Source organism: Macrotis lagotis, chromosome 4 (assembly GCF_037893015.1).
Source record: "Macrotis lagotis isolate mMagLag1 chromosome 4, bilby.v1.9.chrom.fasta, whole genome shotgun sequence".
Classification (NCBI taxonomy): Eukaryota; Metazoa; Chordata; class Mammalia; order Peramelemorphia; family Peramelidae; genus Macrotis; species Macrotis lagotis.
Genome location: NC_133661.1, coordinates 90,205,320 through 90,220,317, shown reverse-complemented (window position 1 = coordinate 90,220,317; position 14,998 = coordinate 90,205,320). Strand labels below are relative to the sequence as shown.

General features: G+C 35.4%; 1 protein-coding gene across 9 annotated transcripts in view; it reads right to left on the bottom strand.

Moving 5' to 3' along the window:
* FGFR2 (fibroblast growth factor receptor 2) overlaps window positions 1-14,998 on the bottom strand; it is a 111,801-nt gene that overhangs the window by 4,424 nt on the left and 92,379 nt on the right. For all 9 annotated transcript variants that reach the window (XM_074233505.1, XM_074233506.1, XM_074233507.1 and 6 more), the window contains 6 exons: window positions 13,291-13,412; window positions 10,027-10,137; window positions 9,010-9,200; window positions 5,773-5,895; window positions 3,301-3,371; window positions 1,526-1,663 (listed from right to left, as the gene is read on the bottom strand). In XM_074233505.1, coding sequence (XP_074089606.1) covers window positions 1,526-1,663; window positions 3,301-3,371; window positions 5,773-5,895; window positions 9,010-9,200; window positions 10,027-10,137; window positions 13,291-13,412 — 756 coding nt within the window. The remainder of the gene's footprint in view (window positions 1-1,525; window positions 1,664-3,300; window positions 3,372-5,772; window positions 5,896-9,009; window positions 9,201-10,026; window positions 10,138-13,290; window positions 13,413-14,998) is intronic.

Here is a 14,998-nt window from a genome sequence, read left to right as displayed (position 1 = left end):
CAAATTAAGTATATATGAATAATATATATATATTATACAAAACTTTTTAAAAACATTCATTGCATCAAAGAAGTTACATCTATCTTTTACACAATTCTTTATTTAAATGAATGAATGTGAAAGCATTTCTCAATCTTTGATATGTGCCAGCATTTAATCCAGTACTCAATACATAGGAAGCACTTTAAAAAGTTTACTGTCTGACTGCAGACTCTGTGCAAAGCACTAAGGATACAAATAGAAATTACTAACTGATTCATTCATTGTCAAATTTTAGGTGAAATAATGTCATGAAGGATAGATGATTGCATAGGAGCACTGCTGTTAAGAATAATTGGTCTAATCTCAACATCTGAAAAAGATAATCTGTATTCTACATTAATATCCAAGAATCCACCTTGTATAAAGATCTTGTGAATTAAAGATATTCCTGTTAGTCTTATCATTCACTTATTAATTAGCTCTTTGATACCTAGATTCATGGACCTTATCTTGATGATGGCTTTGGTCCTATCTATTATACTAAAAGAATAGTAAAAATGACAAGAAAACAATAAATGTCTTTATATAATATAGTCATTCATTAAAAGTCTGCCATACACTGAAACGAACTCATAAGATTAATTGTATGAAATCCTGATGAAACAACACACAATAGAGACTATAATCTCTTATGCAATCACTCGGGTATTATAATAACATGTTTATTCTTCATCAATTCTATGCCTTGGTTATTTTATGTCTCTGTGTTTAGGAGATTCATTCTTTCCAAAGAGTGATCACATTGCACAGAAAGCACAATATCACTAATGATAGTTTGTATTTAAGTAAAGTATACATTGAAACCAGCTCTAATGGCCTTGTGATTATGTTTGGTATTCTAAAGATGACATCCAAAACTCATTTTTATTTCTGAGCCAAACTACTGTCAATCTTATATTGATCCACTCAGTTTCTAAGAAAGACTATATGTATTAACCAGAGATACCTACATCAAGGAGTCTTCAATGGGCTTATGAAGGATCTGTTCTCCATTAGTTGGGCAAGCCCATACATGAGCCTAGAACAAGGGGGAGCTCATCTTGGGAACCCAAAAGGGGCAAGAACCATGAATTTCTGTCTAAATACAAAGATGCCTTAGAAATATTATTCTAATTCTCTTTCTGATGAAAGATGAACATGACAGAAAAATGTACTAGTGGCAACTCAAGTGAGAAGATAGAATACCAGAAAAACGGAGTCCTTTGAAAGAAAACAAAGCATGTAGCATGATTTAAAGACAGCAGGTCCAAGTCTTACTCTATATACCTAAGGATGATATCTTTTTCTTTTGTGAGCAAGTAATGGTTGTCAGTATAGCCATCAATCTTCGTTCTGGGACTGAGCCCAGAAAGCTTCAGCAATTATTCTTTCCTATAGCATGTTTAGATAATCAAGTGGCTTATGGAACTTAAATAAATCAGTAGATGCAGTTTGAATGTGGTGAAACCATTGCACTACCCCCAGAGTACACAATGGTCCTTACAGCTCATTGGTGCAGTTGGCTGGTTTGTCCATCCTGTGGCCTTCCTTAAGCAGCTTAAAGAGTTCCTCAACTGGGATTCCTGGATAAGGTGATCCCCCTAAAGTGAAGATCTCCCACATTAACACCCCAAATGACCAGCTGCAGAAAAAGAAAAAAAAGTAAAGTATGAACATATTGCTATAAATCAAAAGAAATTTAAACATATCCTATTTAAAAATAAACACCCAGTCCTTTCTTGCTTTTGAAAAACAAATGAATAGACTGTGCTGACAATTCACATACTCTTACTTCTACAATGAGCTTGGCCCAATATTTATACAGACACTAAATGATGACACATGGGTGTTCTGATGGAATTTTCCTATGAGTATTCACATCAATTTAAACAAATGAACCATCCACCAATTAATTTTTTTTATGGCTAAAGCCCCTGGTTTGAGGGGCTTTTAAACGTTCTTTATCTTCAAAGTCATTTTTCGATGTTCAGTCTTAATTCTTCAGTCTCCCCACATGACTGACCACAAAGGTAGTTCTGTATCAGTATAGGCAGATGACAGAATGGGGCCAGCTAACTAATTCTTTCAGAGAGCCCTGTGAGTTAACATTATCCCCATTTGACAGGTGGAGAATCTGAGGCACAGAGGTTACGTGACTTGCATAGGTCACAGAGGGAGTTAGCATAGAGCCTGGATTAGAAGTTAAGAATTCAGTGCCTCCAGTCCACTTACTCAGAGGACTATCCAATATGTCAGGAGAGTTTCACAAAAGAAAAATAAAGTTTTAAAAGTATCATAGGGAAAATGTCTATCTTCATATTAGGAGTCTCTAAAGTTGCCATTTAGACTTTTTTAGGTCTAAATTAGTACAGTCACCATTGTTAGGGTCAATCAAATAGAAAGACCTGAATTTTCAAGATGATCTGTTAAAACAAAAGAGATAGAGAGGGAGAAGGATTTGTGATTGAAATGACCCAACTAATTGTGGATGTGAAATTCCTGGTCATTTATACTGGCATTTTACTAAGGAGAAGTAAAGCTGGCTGATTACATTTCAGAAGAAGAAATGGCAAAGTTAAGTTTAAGAAAAAGTCAGGAATATTTTCCATAATTCCAAATCTGAATTCTGTAAACCATGAGAATGATAACTTTTTAAACACACACACACATACACACATACACACACACACACACACAGAAACACCTCTTAATAGAATGTTGACTTTGCCACAGAATCTTCATTGCCATCTTCTATGATATTTTATCTGAGATGCTAAGATTATATACAAGAAAACTTTTCATAAAATAAATAAAGTAGGCAGGGCTTTTGTAAACCATATAAGTTAACTCCAACTCATATAAATCCGTCTTGTTTTTAACAAGAAAAAAATATTAATTAAAGAAAACTGAAGTGGAGTGGGAAAAGTTTCAGGATTATTTTTTTAAGGAAGTTAAGGATATGCCAAGAGTCTGGCAAATTAGATAGGTGCTTTGTCGCTGCACATCCGTAAATAAGTTTAAAGGGGGGAAACTTCCGTACTGACAGAAGGAGGTTAGTATTTTCCACCTTTCATGTGCTTTGAAGCCAGGCAGATTAGTAACAGAGCATTGGTTACCAGTCTACCATAAAATCCTCACTTTCTAAGGCTGACTCCTCCTGCATCTTCTATTAATGTGTGAAATGCAACAAACACTTAAAGATGAGGAAAGCTGAAGAATGTTCAATATTCTCAAACCTCAACCCAAAGAAGAAACTAAAGAGAAGGTAGCTTTACTTACACGTCACTTTGATGTGTATATACCCTATCAAAAAGAGCCTCGGGAGCCATCCATTTGACAGGGAGTCGTCCCTACAGATATTAAGGAAAGAACAAATAGGAAGTCACATAAGGAAAGGGATTTTATCTTAACCTGTTTCAAACCAGACATATCCTATTTGATTTTTAAAAAATACATTTTGATATTGCCCAGCTGTTACACAAAGGAGTAGATATCACCAGTAAGGATTAAGATGCAGATCTGGGCTTGTTACATGTTTCACAACTTTTCAGTCATAGACAGTTAGCCCTCTTAAAAAAGACTCATTCCTCAGTTCAAACAGAGAGAGTCATTGTGTTCATATCTCACTTTTCCTTATTATTATTATTATTATTGAGAAGCAAAAATGAACACAAAAAAAATTATGTTCTTAATCTTTCTTCTGAGGAGCCTCCATCTTAAGGGATGAAGAATCAGAATTGTAGCTCCAGAGTTTAGAAAAGCCACAGAGGCCCAAGTATAATCCTCTTATTTTAAAAGTGTTGGTTAAGTGACTTACCCAACATCACAAAAGTTGTAAACAACAGAGGAAGGGTTTTATTCCAATAAATTCTAATATATCATTTTTGTTGTTCTTATTTAGACATTTCTGTCATATCTGAGTTTTTGTCACTTCATTTGGGGTTTTCTTGACAAAGATCCTAGAATGGTTTACCATTTCATTCTCCAGCTCATTTTACTGATGAAGAAACTGAGGCAAAGAGGGTTAAGTGATTTGCCCAGGGTCACATAGCTACAAGTATCTGATATCAGATTTGAACTCAGTTCTTTCTGATTTGAGGTCTATCACTGTATATTATGCTACCAAGCTGCCCCCAATATAACATATTACCTCTCTAAAAGAGCTCATATGGAAAGATGGACTATCATAAAATGTTTGTTATTTATTTAGGAATAGAACTTGTTCTGAGATTTCATTAAAATAGTAAAATTCTGGATGAGGCAGCTCTTTCAATCAATATAAGGTTGCACTGTCTGTGCAACTAATATTAGAGAGTTGCTGGATGACATGTTCAAGGTTGCGTAGCCACTATGGGTCAAAAGCATGATTCAAGATCAGTTTTCTTTCTTTATGTCAGTGGTGTCAAACCCAAATAGAAACAGGTCCCTTTAACCACATATGAACTTTGAAAATCACAGATTAACACTTCTTAAATATCAATTGCACTTCTATTGATTTTGCTAAACATTTATCAATTTCTTTTTAATCTGACTGAGCAGAAATGGGGGCCTTGACAGCTCTGCTCTATACCATAGCAACCTCTTCAGCAGTATCTAATATAAAGAAACTATCATAAATTTCCATTTTCAATCATTCTTCCCTTTTTTTTAAGGAAGGCAATGGAGTTAAGGCAAATGGAGTTAAGTAGCTTGCCCAAGGCCACACAGCTAGGTAATTATTAAATGTCTGAGACCAGATTTGAACCCAGGTACTCCTGACTCCAGGGCCGGTGCTTTATCCACTTCGTCACCTAGCCACACCTTCTCTTTTTTTTTAAATGTAATAAAGAGGATAGTAGAAGAGTGAGTATGTAAAGATGGAAGGAAGAGCAGGGTAAAGTTCTCACTAGAGAATACCTTTGGAAAGTACTATGGGAAATCTCTGACCTAAGTAGCAGTTTATTTTACTGCTCTTCATCATGGGGAATTTAAGGCAGCCAAGTAAGGGGAATGAAGTAAAGCTTTGACCAAACAGGTCTATACTTGGTCATGATGAGGTATGTAGTAAGAAATCAATGAAATGAATGCTCAGGAAATTGGATAAGAATAAGAAAGATAGTATAGTTCTTAGTCCCTAAATCTCTTTCTTTGCATTGGAATCATGGTGTGTGGTATTCACAGGTATTTGTGTTGGTCCAGTATCTACCCAAAGTGGGTTCCAAAATAGAAGAAGTAAATGAAACTATGATGCTGAATTTAGTTCGGTTGAATTCATTCTTGATTTCCTATCCTATCAGCAGTGGGCATGGTCAAATGCAACAAATCTGAAGAGGGACTGTGATAAGAAAATTTAAGTAGAACTGGAGTCGGGAGAGACCTCAGAGATCTTTTAGGTCAACTTTGTTGTTGTGCATGAATACTCTAAGACCCAGGGAAGTTGTGATTTGTCTAAGACAGCACAGGTATTTGAACTAAGGTCTTCTGATTGCACAGCCAATGTACCACCCCTAAAGGAAAAGATCTTAAGGAGCAGCTAGATGGCACAGTGGATAGAGCACCGGCCCTGGAGTCAGGAGTACCTGAGTTCAAATCTGATCTCAGACACTTAATAATTACCTAGCTGTGTACCCTTGGGCAAGCCACTTAACCCCATTGCCTTGCAAAAAAGCTGAAAAAAAAAGAGAGATCTCTAAGATCCATTCCAATTTTGAAATTCTATGATATATTATCTAAAAAAGATTGTCCCTTGCATCATGGTGGCCATATACTTACATTTGTGGTCTTTTTATAGTAATCTATGTTGTTGATATCTCTGGCCAGACCAAAATCTGCTATTTTCATCACATTGTTTTCTGTCACCAAAACATTTCTGGCCGCTAAGTCTCGGTGAATGCACTGAAAATAAATAAAGACAAATCATTTTAAGTAATCTACTATAACTAAAGAGAAAAAGTAAGTCATGTTTTACATCAGAGAGAAAGGGAAGATATTTTCTTTCTAGTCAATCTGATTTTTTTAATGTTTAGAATCAAATTATTGATTTTATAGCTTTATCAGTCATTTTATTATTTTTGTCTTTTTCTTTCTTCAAAGTATATTGAATAGCTATTTTATCAATATCTTAGTACATTGCTGGTACCCAAAAGCTAACAGAATTTGCAATAACTGTAAATAAAAATTGTTTTCTAACAATTTTTGTATCTTCATAGTGTTAAATATTATTACAGATTGATACTACTTTTTATATGGGACCTTTGCTGGTTGCCACAACTGCCGGTGCTTTGGACTTTATTTATTTATTTGTTTGTTTGTTTATTATTAATATATAGTTTTTGCTTTTAATTTTTTTATTTGCTTTGCTTTTTTATTTAATTTTATTTGAATATGTATATATTCTCTTTTTATTTATTCTTATATAAACACAAATATATAATATATATCCACACATTCATGTATTCTTGTTATTCCTTTGAAAATGCAATCTTCTTGGGAGGAGAGATTGATATTTTTAGTCTAAGTATCTAACAGTACTCCTGGAGATAGTACATACATTCAACATACTGTTTGTTAGCTGGTTGATTAACTAATTAAATAAAGCAATTGCATATCATAGGTTATAGGATAGCTAGCTCAAATAATTCCTAATTCATTCCATGAAAGTTAAATAAGTCTCCTTTTCCATGGGCCATTCCACTAAACAGACTTTCTTTGCAGGCTCTGTCCTTTTGATATACCAGTTCTCTCAAACACACAAATGCTCTGATATCTCCTTAATCTAAGAGAATATAAATTTGATACTAAGAATCTAAAACAAAACCCCTTTCCTTCTTCGAGATTTCTGTTATTCCCTTGAGAAAGTCAAAGTTGTCAACTTCAAATGGTTAACTGAGGAGGTAGGGTCATTTTTATTTTCTCTTCTGTAATGAGTAAAAGCCAGTGGGGTGCAAAGGGCAAAGAGCATGCTATAAACCTTCAAGGGTCAACTGGGAAGCTATATACTAAGGATGCTTAGGGTTTCATCAAAAAGAAACCCAACCACTTTGTGAAACTGGACTAAAAACAGCAAGACTTTGGCAAATAGATCTAAGGCTTGGATATTATTTATTTTTTTGTTAAAAACCAGCCAACAATTACACTGGACAACTACTTTGTATACTTTTATTTCCTTTCTAGAACTTTAAAATGAGCCATACTGTTGCTGACAGGAATCTCAGTTCATTCTCAGTTTAATCTTTGGTCAGGATAAAAAATAGAGCCTCAATTTGCACCATAATTGTCCCCTGAAGTCATCATACCCTTGAACTACCTGAACTCCCTTTTTTCCCAACAGATTGAAAATTCTTTCTCTCCATTCCAGCATGATAGTTATCACCTAAAGTAATCATTATAATCTCTCTCTGTCATTCATTTCCAATCTTATCCCTGGATATCTTATCTTTAGAGTCATAATCCCTAAATGGTTTCAAGCCATGTGCTAGTATCACATTAATTTGTACTTCTTTTCCAATGTCTTCTTTTGTAAAACTAGTATGATCATGTTCATCCTTAAGAATATACATACTTCATAAGATGAAGAGAGAAAAAGGGGAACATTGAGGAGACAGAGTATCATATGGATAACAAAAACTTGGCAAAAGCCAGGATCTCCTGCTTTGAAATATAATTAGCAGCAACATAAATGCAAAGTTTTTCTTGCATTCTGATGCAGAGAAGATGCTGGTGACGATTCACCTAAAGTCTCCTTCATGGTCCACCTTCCCCATTTCTTCCCTCTACTGAACATTAGGAAAAGGTCATTCACTCATGATTTGAATAGTATATTAACTCATCTAAATAAGTATTCCATAAGTACTTGCCATATACAAACCTAGACAGCTAGTCAGAGTGAATGGAGATATCTACCTATAGTCTTACAATTGTATATTTGAATGAGCCAGTCAAGCTAAAATGGAGAATTACTCAAGTTCTCTCTCAAGATTAAGCTATATTTCTACTAAGGCTTACAGAGCCCCAGTACTGCTAGAAAATGTGCTGACAATGCAAAGGCAATTAATTTAACCCCTTCTCTCAGAAACTAAGGTGACCCAGAAGGGCACATATATTTTTTATAGACAACTCTGCCAAGTCTACTATATGAGGGGCATATCTCCATATACCTCTCCAACTGGATGAGTAATGATTTAAAATGCTCTTAATTTCATGGCAGCAAGCATGACCAGAGTTTGTATGAATAAGACATTGGCAAGATCTAACTTTATAGAATCAAACAATTTCAGTTCACCATCATGCATGGTATCACAAATAATGATACTTAAAATTCCATTTTTTTTTAAATTGGAGGTATACTCAAGATATAGAAGTGGCTTCCCTACGATATTTAATATCACTAAAAACACTCATTTGTTCTCCAAGTTCCCTAAAACCCTGATTCCTAAATTATTCTCAGATACTCAAAAGAATTGAGGTTTCTTCAAGAGGGAACGCTCTCCACCAAACATTAGATTGCAGACTTCAGGAATAAGTCCTAGGGAGTTTCTAAAACATAAAAATGTTAAATGATTTGTCCAGAGACACATATTTAGTAATGTCAGAGGCAATATCTGAAATTCCATCTTGCTATGGGTAAGCCACTATGTCAGGTTACCTTTAACAAGAAGATACACAGAAACAAACTAGTCATCTAAGCAACATCAATCTTCCCAAATTTTATAAAATAGCAAAGAGAAGGATTCAATTAGAATTCTGTCTCTTTAAGTTAATTTTATTTCCAACAAGCTTTTGTTAATCCTAGTTATGATACTATCATGGTACTTTACATTTGCAAGGCAGATTTTGTTCTTAACACATTCATTAGTCTATCCCAATGAGTAATACACTGAAAAGTCTTCCAAGTAGTAAAAGACAAGGAAGAATTTGATACAGAAAATATGTTCTTTCAATTAGCCTGCTTTCTTCAAAGACATTTTATAGCTTGGTTTCATCAAGTCCTTTAAAGGCAAAAAAGCCTACTTTTTGTGATGCTAAGTATTCCATGCCTCTTGCTAGTTGATATGTGCAGGATACCAAGTCTTTGAAAGTCATCTGTTCTTCTGGTACCCGATTAATGTCAAATGAATATTCCATCCCAGGGGGTCTACGTGCTCGGAGGTATTCTCGCAGGTTTCCTTTAGAAGCATACTCAACTATCACATACAGTGGACCTGTAATATAGGAGAAATCCATGGCAAATGTTAAGTAAATAGTTTTTAGTCATGGTTCCCCAAAAAGACTTTTTTTCTTAGGTTTTTTGCAAGGCAAATGGGGTTAAGTGGCTTGCCCAAGGCTAGGTAATTATTAAGTGTCTCAGACCAGATTTGAACCCAGGTACTCCTGACTCCAAGGCTGGTGCTTTATCCACTACACCACCTAGCCACCCCTCCAAAAGGCTTTTCAATGACTAAGAGAGTTCCAAATTTCACTTAGGAAAGGACATTATTCCTCTGTTCTTTTCCCTCTCTCCATCATTCATTTCCAATCCTATTTAATTCAGAGGACTATTCTATTAACAAAGACATCAATTTCAATTTCTACATGATCAGCAAAAATTTCCTTAACCAAAGTATAGTACCAAAAATATAATAACTAAAAATATAGTAACAACATAAAGTATAAGATTTCAGGATACCTTGAAATTTGTTATTTGAAAATTGCAAATTCAAATATGGAAACTCTCTTTTAAAATTTAGATTCCTGCATACTGGCAGTATCATATAATCTTATTGCCTAAAATAAAACTATACCACAACCCACTCTTTTTATAGGGTATCAAAGAATTTCATATGTTCCAGAGTTCTTCTTTGTGTTAAGACTGTGAAACAATTATCTAAAGATATTAAATCAATCTTAAGAACCATATTGCAAATATTGAGTGTATTTTAAATCACAATATAGCATAACCATTTGCTTAAAAAATAAATCTGATGATAAACACAACAATGTCAAAATTAAAACTTGGCTAAATCAAGGATTTTTTTTTCAAAAACTCACCATCCTGAGTACAGGCTCCAAGAAGATTTATGATATTTTTGTGTTTTCCAATCATCTTCATCATCTCCATCTCCGATACTAGATCTGAAAGATCTTTCTCTGTAGCATCATCTGGAAGGGGTTAGGGTCAGAGAAAGTATTAATAAAAATCTATTTTAAAACAACACCTTGCATACAGGATAGACAGATTCTAAATAGGAACAGAATATTTTCAAAACCCAATTAAGCTTCTTAGGACTTCAAACTGGAAGTTTGTCTTAGATAAAAAATTTTCATAGTTGGCTCCTAGCAAGTGTTAAGACATTTATTTGTGATGAAAGCATTACAGGCATACATTATTTTAAGCCAATCAATACATAAAACTTGGGTTTTATAAAGAAAATGATTGATTTTAGGAAAGGGTCTTATATATAGAATTCCTTTAAATAGTGAGATTCTCTAATATGCTCAAAAAATAATTTGATTTACAAAAAACTTTTTTTTTAACTTTCTGTCATATAAAGTGAGGTATGTCTATAGCCTATAGACAGGGAATTAAGGATTCCTTTTTCCAGCCAGCATCATGGCTCTAAAGGAATGTAGCACAGTCTCCTTTAGGGTTCTAGAGCAAGCCAAGACAAATGAGCTCTTGGACTGGTATCATTCTGAGTCTTGGGTGGGGGGGAGCCTGCTTCCTTCTAGTCTCTTCAGTGCAACCTAAACTCATAGCAGTTGCAGAAGGACAAAAAGCAAATCAAAAACTAGGCATAACATTAGGTCTCTGAGGATGCATTAGCACAAATGGCTACTGGTAGCTGTAATATTGCCAAAGTTTCTTGTCAGTTGATAGCAGTCAGAGTGATCCCTAATAATCCTTCATTTAGGGTTGTGGAGCTTAGGAATGAGTGGGACATACACCATTATTTAAAAGACTATACATATACATGAGAGAAGGGTCATACTGCCATTGCCCTTGACCTAACCAACTGAGCATTCTAGTGGGACCACCTTCAAAGAAAAATACACTACAAAAATACCTCCTTTAGTAACATAGGTTGGTCAGCCATTAGTGTATCTAATTTTATATATGCAAATATATATATACATTTATATATATATATAAATATATACATATATATATATATATAGAGAGAGAGAGAGACAAATACACACTATCAAAACATACACACATACACACACACACACACACACACAAAAGACATGTCTAATGAGAGACAGTATTATATAATATTTATATAATATAATATAATAATAATTGAAAGCCAATAAGACCAGATTCTGTGGCTCTGGAACATAATCTAAACTTTCAGTCCTCTGGGAAATTTTCTAAAACTATAAGCTTCAGAGAGAATACTAATTTTCACTTTTTATCTTCATACATATAAAGTAAGTCACATTTATAGGAAGGAAACTGTGAGCTTCTTACTTCAATCAAAAATCACAGTCTTATAAGGAGGTAGTCTTTCTCTGGGAGTTCACTTTGAAATGTCTGATAGGCAGTTAGTAACTAGAGCTCAAAGGAGAGATAAGGACTCTGGGAGTTGTCTACATAGACATGTTAATTGACTATGGAGCTGGTGAGATCACCAAATGAGAGACTATAAAGAAAAGAGAAAAGGAGTCAGAACAGAGCCTTGGGGGACACCCACAGTTACTGGGCATGACATGGATGAAGATCCCACAAAGGAGACTGAGCAGATAAAAAGGTGGCAGGAAAACCAAGAGAAAACTGGTTCATGAAAACCCAGAGAGAAGAGAATATCCAGGAAGAGTTGATCAAAGGTGACAAATACTGCAGAGAAGTTATGTAGAAAAAGTTGAGAAAAGGTTGCTCTATTTAGCAATTAAGACATCATTGGTAACTATGGAAAAAAGCAGTTTCATTTGAATGATGAGATTAGAAGCCAGAATAGAGAAGATTAAGAAGAGATGAGGAAAGGAAATGAAAGTATATAACATAGATAACTTTCCCCCAAGTAGTTTAGTCAAGAAAGGAAGGCAGGATATAAGGCACCAGCTAGTGTAAATGGCAGAAGAAATTTCAGATATATATATATTTTATTTTTTCTTAAGGATAGAAGAGACATGGGTGTATTGTAGGCAACAGGGAGGATAGTAGATAAGAAGAGAAAGAAGACTAAAAAGAATGTGGGTGTTACCAAGGGCAATCTGTAAGGAAAACATTGTGGGGGGGAGGATGTCAGAAGCATGTGAGATGGGAAGAAGAAGAAGCTCTCTGAGGACAACCTCCATTTTTTTGAAGTGAAATATGAGACCAGCAAGTCCCCAACATGAGGATAAAGGGGAAGAATCTCCAGAATAGGCTTGACAAGAGAAAAGAAGTTTGGTGACTAGAATAGAGAAAGTGTAGAAAACTGTCTTGCCCAGCTGAGATTGGCAAACACAAGTGAGGAGTGGACTCATTCAGTCTAGATTCCTAATTTTCTTCTACTCCATTCAGCAGCATATGAGTAGAAGCGAAGGGGGTGGATGCTTTGAGTAATCCGGGGCACTTTCCTCTAATTTCTGCTCCAATAGAGAGTACAAGGGGAGCCAGGAGTTCACTTAATGGGTGACAGTCGAGTGCCGCAGATGAAAGCATAAAATAGGGTTGGAAGGTTAATGCATAAATGTTCAAACACCCATTAAGCAGCTCAGCGTTTACATTTTTGGGTAATTGTTTAAATATCCCAGAAGGATATACACTACTAGCACTGGTGTTCATTTAGGTTCATTTCTGACTTTTTAAGTGATTTCCCCAGGCAGCTTCATTTCTCTTTGGTTCGAAAGCAAAACAAAACTCACAGCTAGTTGGTCCAGTGTGTACCCTTCCCAACTCCACATCCTATCATCCTATTTAAGTCTTAGGCTTAAGTCTTTTGAATATGCAGAATTTGTGAACTCCTTAAGACTAATGATCTAACAACCTTTCAATTTACTACCAAGTTCATAAAAAATAACTGAAGGGAAATAAAGAATTACTGTTGCCTGGATAATATGCAATGGTTGAGGTAAAGAGCCACCAAATTCTAACAAGGCTATGCCTTACTTGTAAATATACACTTCTCAAGATAAATAGGCTGTCAGAGACACTGATTTATACTGAAAACTTCTCAACCTCTAGGTCAGCTATGTGCTCTCTGACCTCCTACTATGATAGAGTTCAGATGCTACAAAAGAAACATTCTTGATAGAACTTGCCTTGCCCCTCTCCCCTCCCCACACCATCCCCTTCCCAATGCTGACCCCCTTCCCTCAACTTACCTTTCAGCATCTTCACTGCCACGGTAACCGCTTCCTTGGGCTTGTCCTTGTCGATTCCCACTGCTTCTGCCATTACAACTTGCCCAAAGCAACCTTCCCCAAGGGGTTTGCCCAGCGTCAGCCTAAATGTGTAAATAGGGGATTAGCACACAGCATCTGGTGGAGGGATGGAGCTAGTGAAATTCCAGAACTAAATATAAAAATCTTTCAACAGCTTGCTAGAGCATGGGGCATTTATCATATGGAACTAATGAGACATAGGGTACACACTAGGTTTAGTATTTTCTTAGTGACGTTTTAAGTACTGTGGGCAAGGCTATTAAATTGAGGATTCAAATTCTCTATTTATTACTGGGGGCGGGGATCCTTGTTAGTGAGCTGGTCAGGTCTGATGAAGGAATTTTACTGCCTGATCCACTTCAGTTTTAGCATTTTGAGAATGTCCTAGAAAAAGACACAAACTATAGAGCTATTGGGTTTTTTTTTTCAGTTTTGACCCCCACCCCCAGCAAATCAAATTTGCTTTAAATGATTATGATTCAAACACAAAGAGACTAGAAGCTCTGTGGGCAAGGTCTTCTCAAATTCCACTTGCCTGATTGTTTAAAAAGCAGATCTGAAACAAATTTCAAGCGTGTCTGCCTGTAACTCCCCAGCTGGGGAAAAAAACAAAAACAAAGTGGGGGGGGAGTAATTTTGTTTTGACACAACAATTCGGAAAAGCCTTACACTAGGGAATAATAACTAAGTTACTCCAAATTGGGACCAACAAACATCTTAAGTTTCCAGGTTTGGAAGCTTTCTGCACTCCATGCAGATAGTTGTATATTGTCCTTAGGCCTTACCGGAAAAACAACAGAAATAGATATTCCCTAATGGAGAAGCCTTTGGAATACCTAGGAATATGTTTTGTAAGTTGAGCATAGGCTGGTAAAGAGTCTTGCTACCAATAGTCAACAGTCTTTAAAAAAAAGCATACACTGGTTTGAAAAGGGTCAACATAAAGACTGAAAGGCAGTGTATGCTATGCTGAGGTCATTCTGCTTTCTCTCCAGAATTAAAATCAAATTTAACATCTTGGCAGAAAATAAACATTTGCATTGGAAAAATGGCTAATTTATGCTCTATTGCTCTATGGCTGTAAGCATAACAATCCACTCATTGTGCAAGTGCAGGCCCCCAATCTAATAAATGGTCTCTAAATAACTTTCTTTCATTAAAAATCAGCTCCACCTACATTTTCACTGAATTTTCTTCTTAAACCTCTAGTGTTCAGATTTTCCATATTTGGCGTAATTCTCCAGGAAGGGCAGATCAAGTCATGGATTTGAAGCCTAATAACTATGGGCTTTATCATAGGTGACAATTACAATGACAATCTAGTGTACCAGTGGTTAAATGAATAATTATATTGTATATATCATATCATAAATGGAACTTTTCAGCTGGGAGGGACCTTAGAACTGAACAGAAACAAAGAGAAGTTTAATGACTAGAGCAAGGTCACATAAAAAGTCAATGGCATGCTTAGGGCTAGGACCAAGATTTGTCTGAGTCAGAGTTCTTTTTATTACACCACAGTATCTAGGAATATTTAAAGGAATAATAGAACATTGCAAGAGAACTAATAAAAGATTTCCTTCATTTTTTAAAAGAATACTTATAACTACCTCTTTTAAACTACATTTCTACCAGCATTGTTACTAAA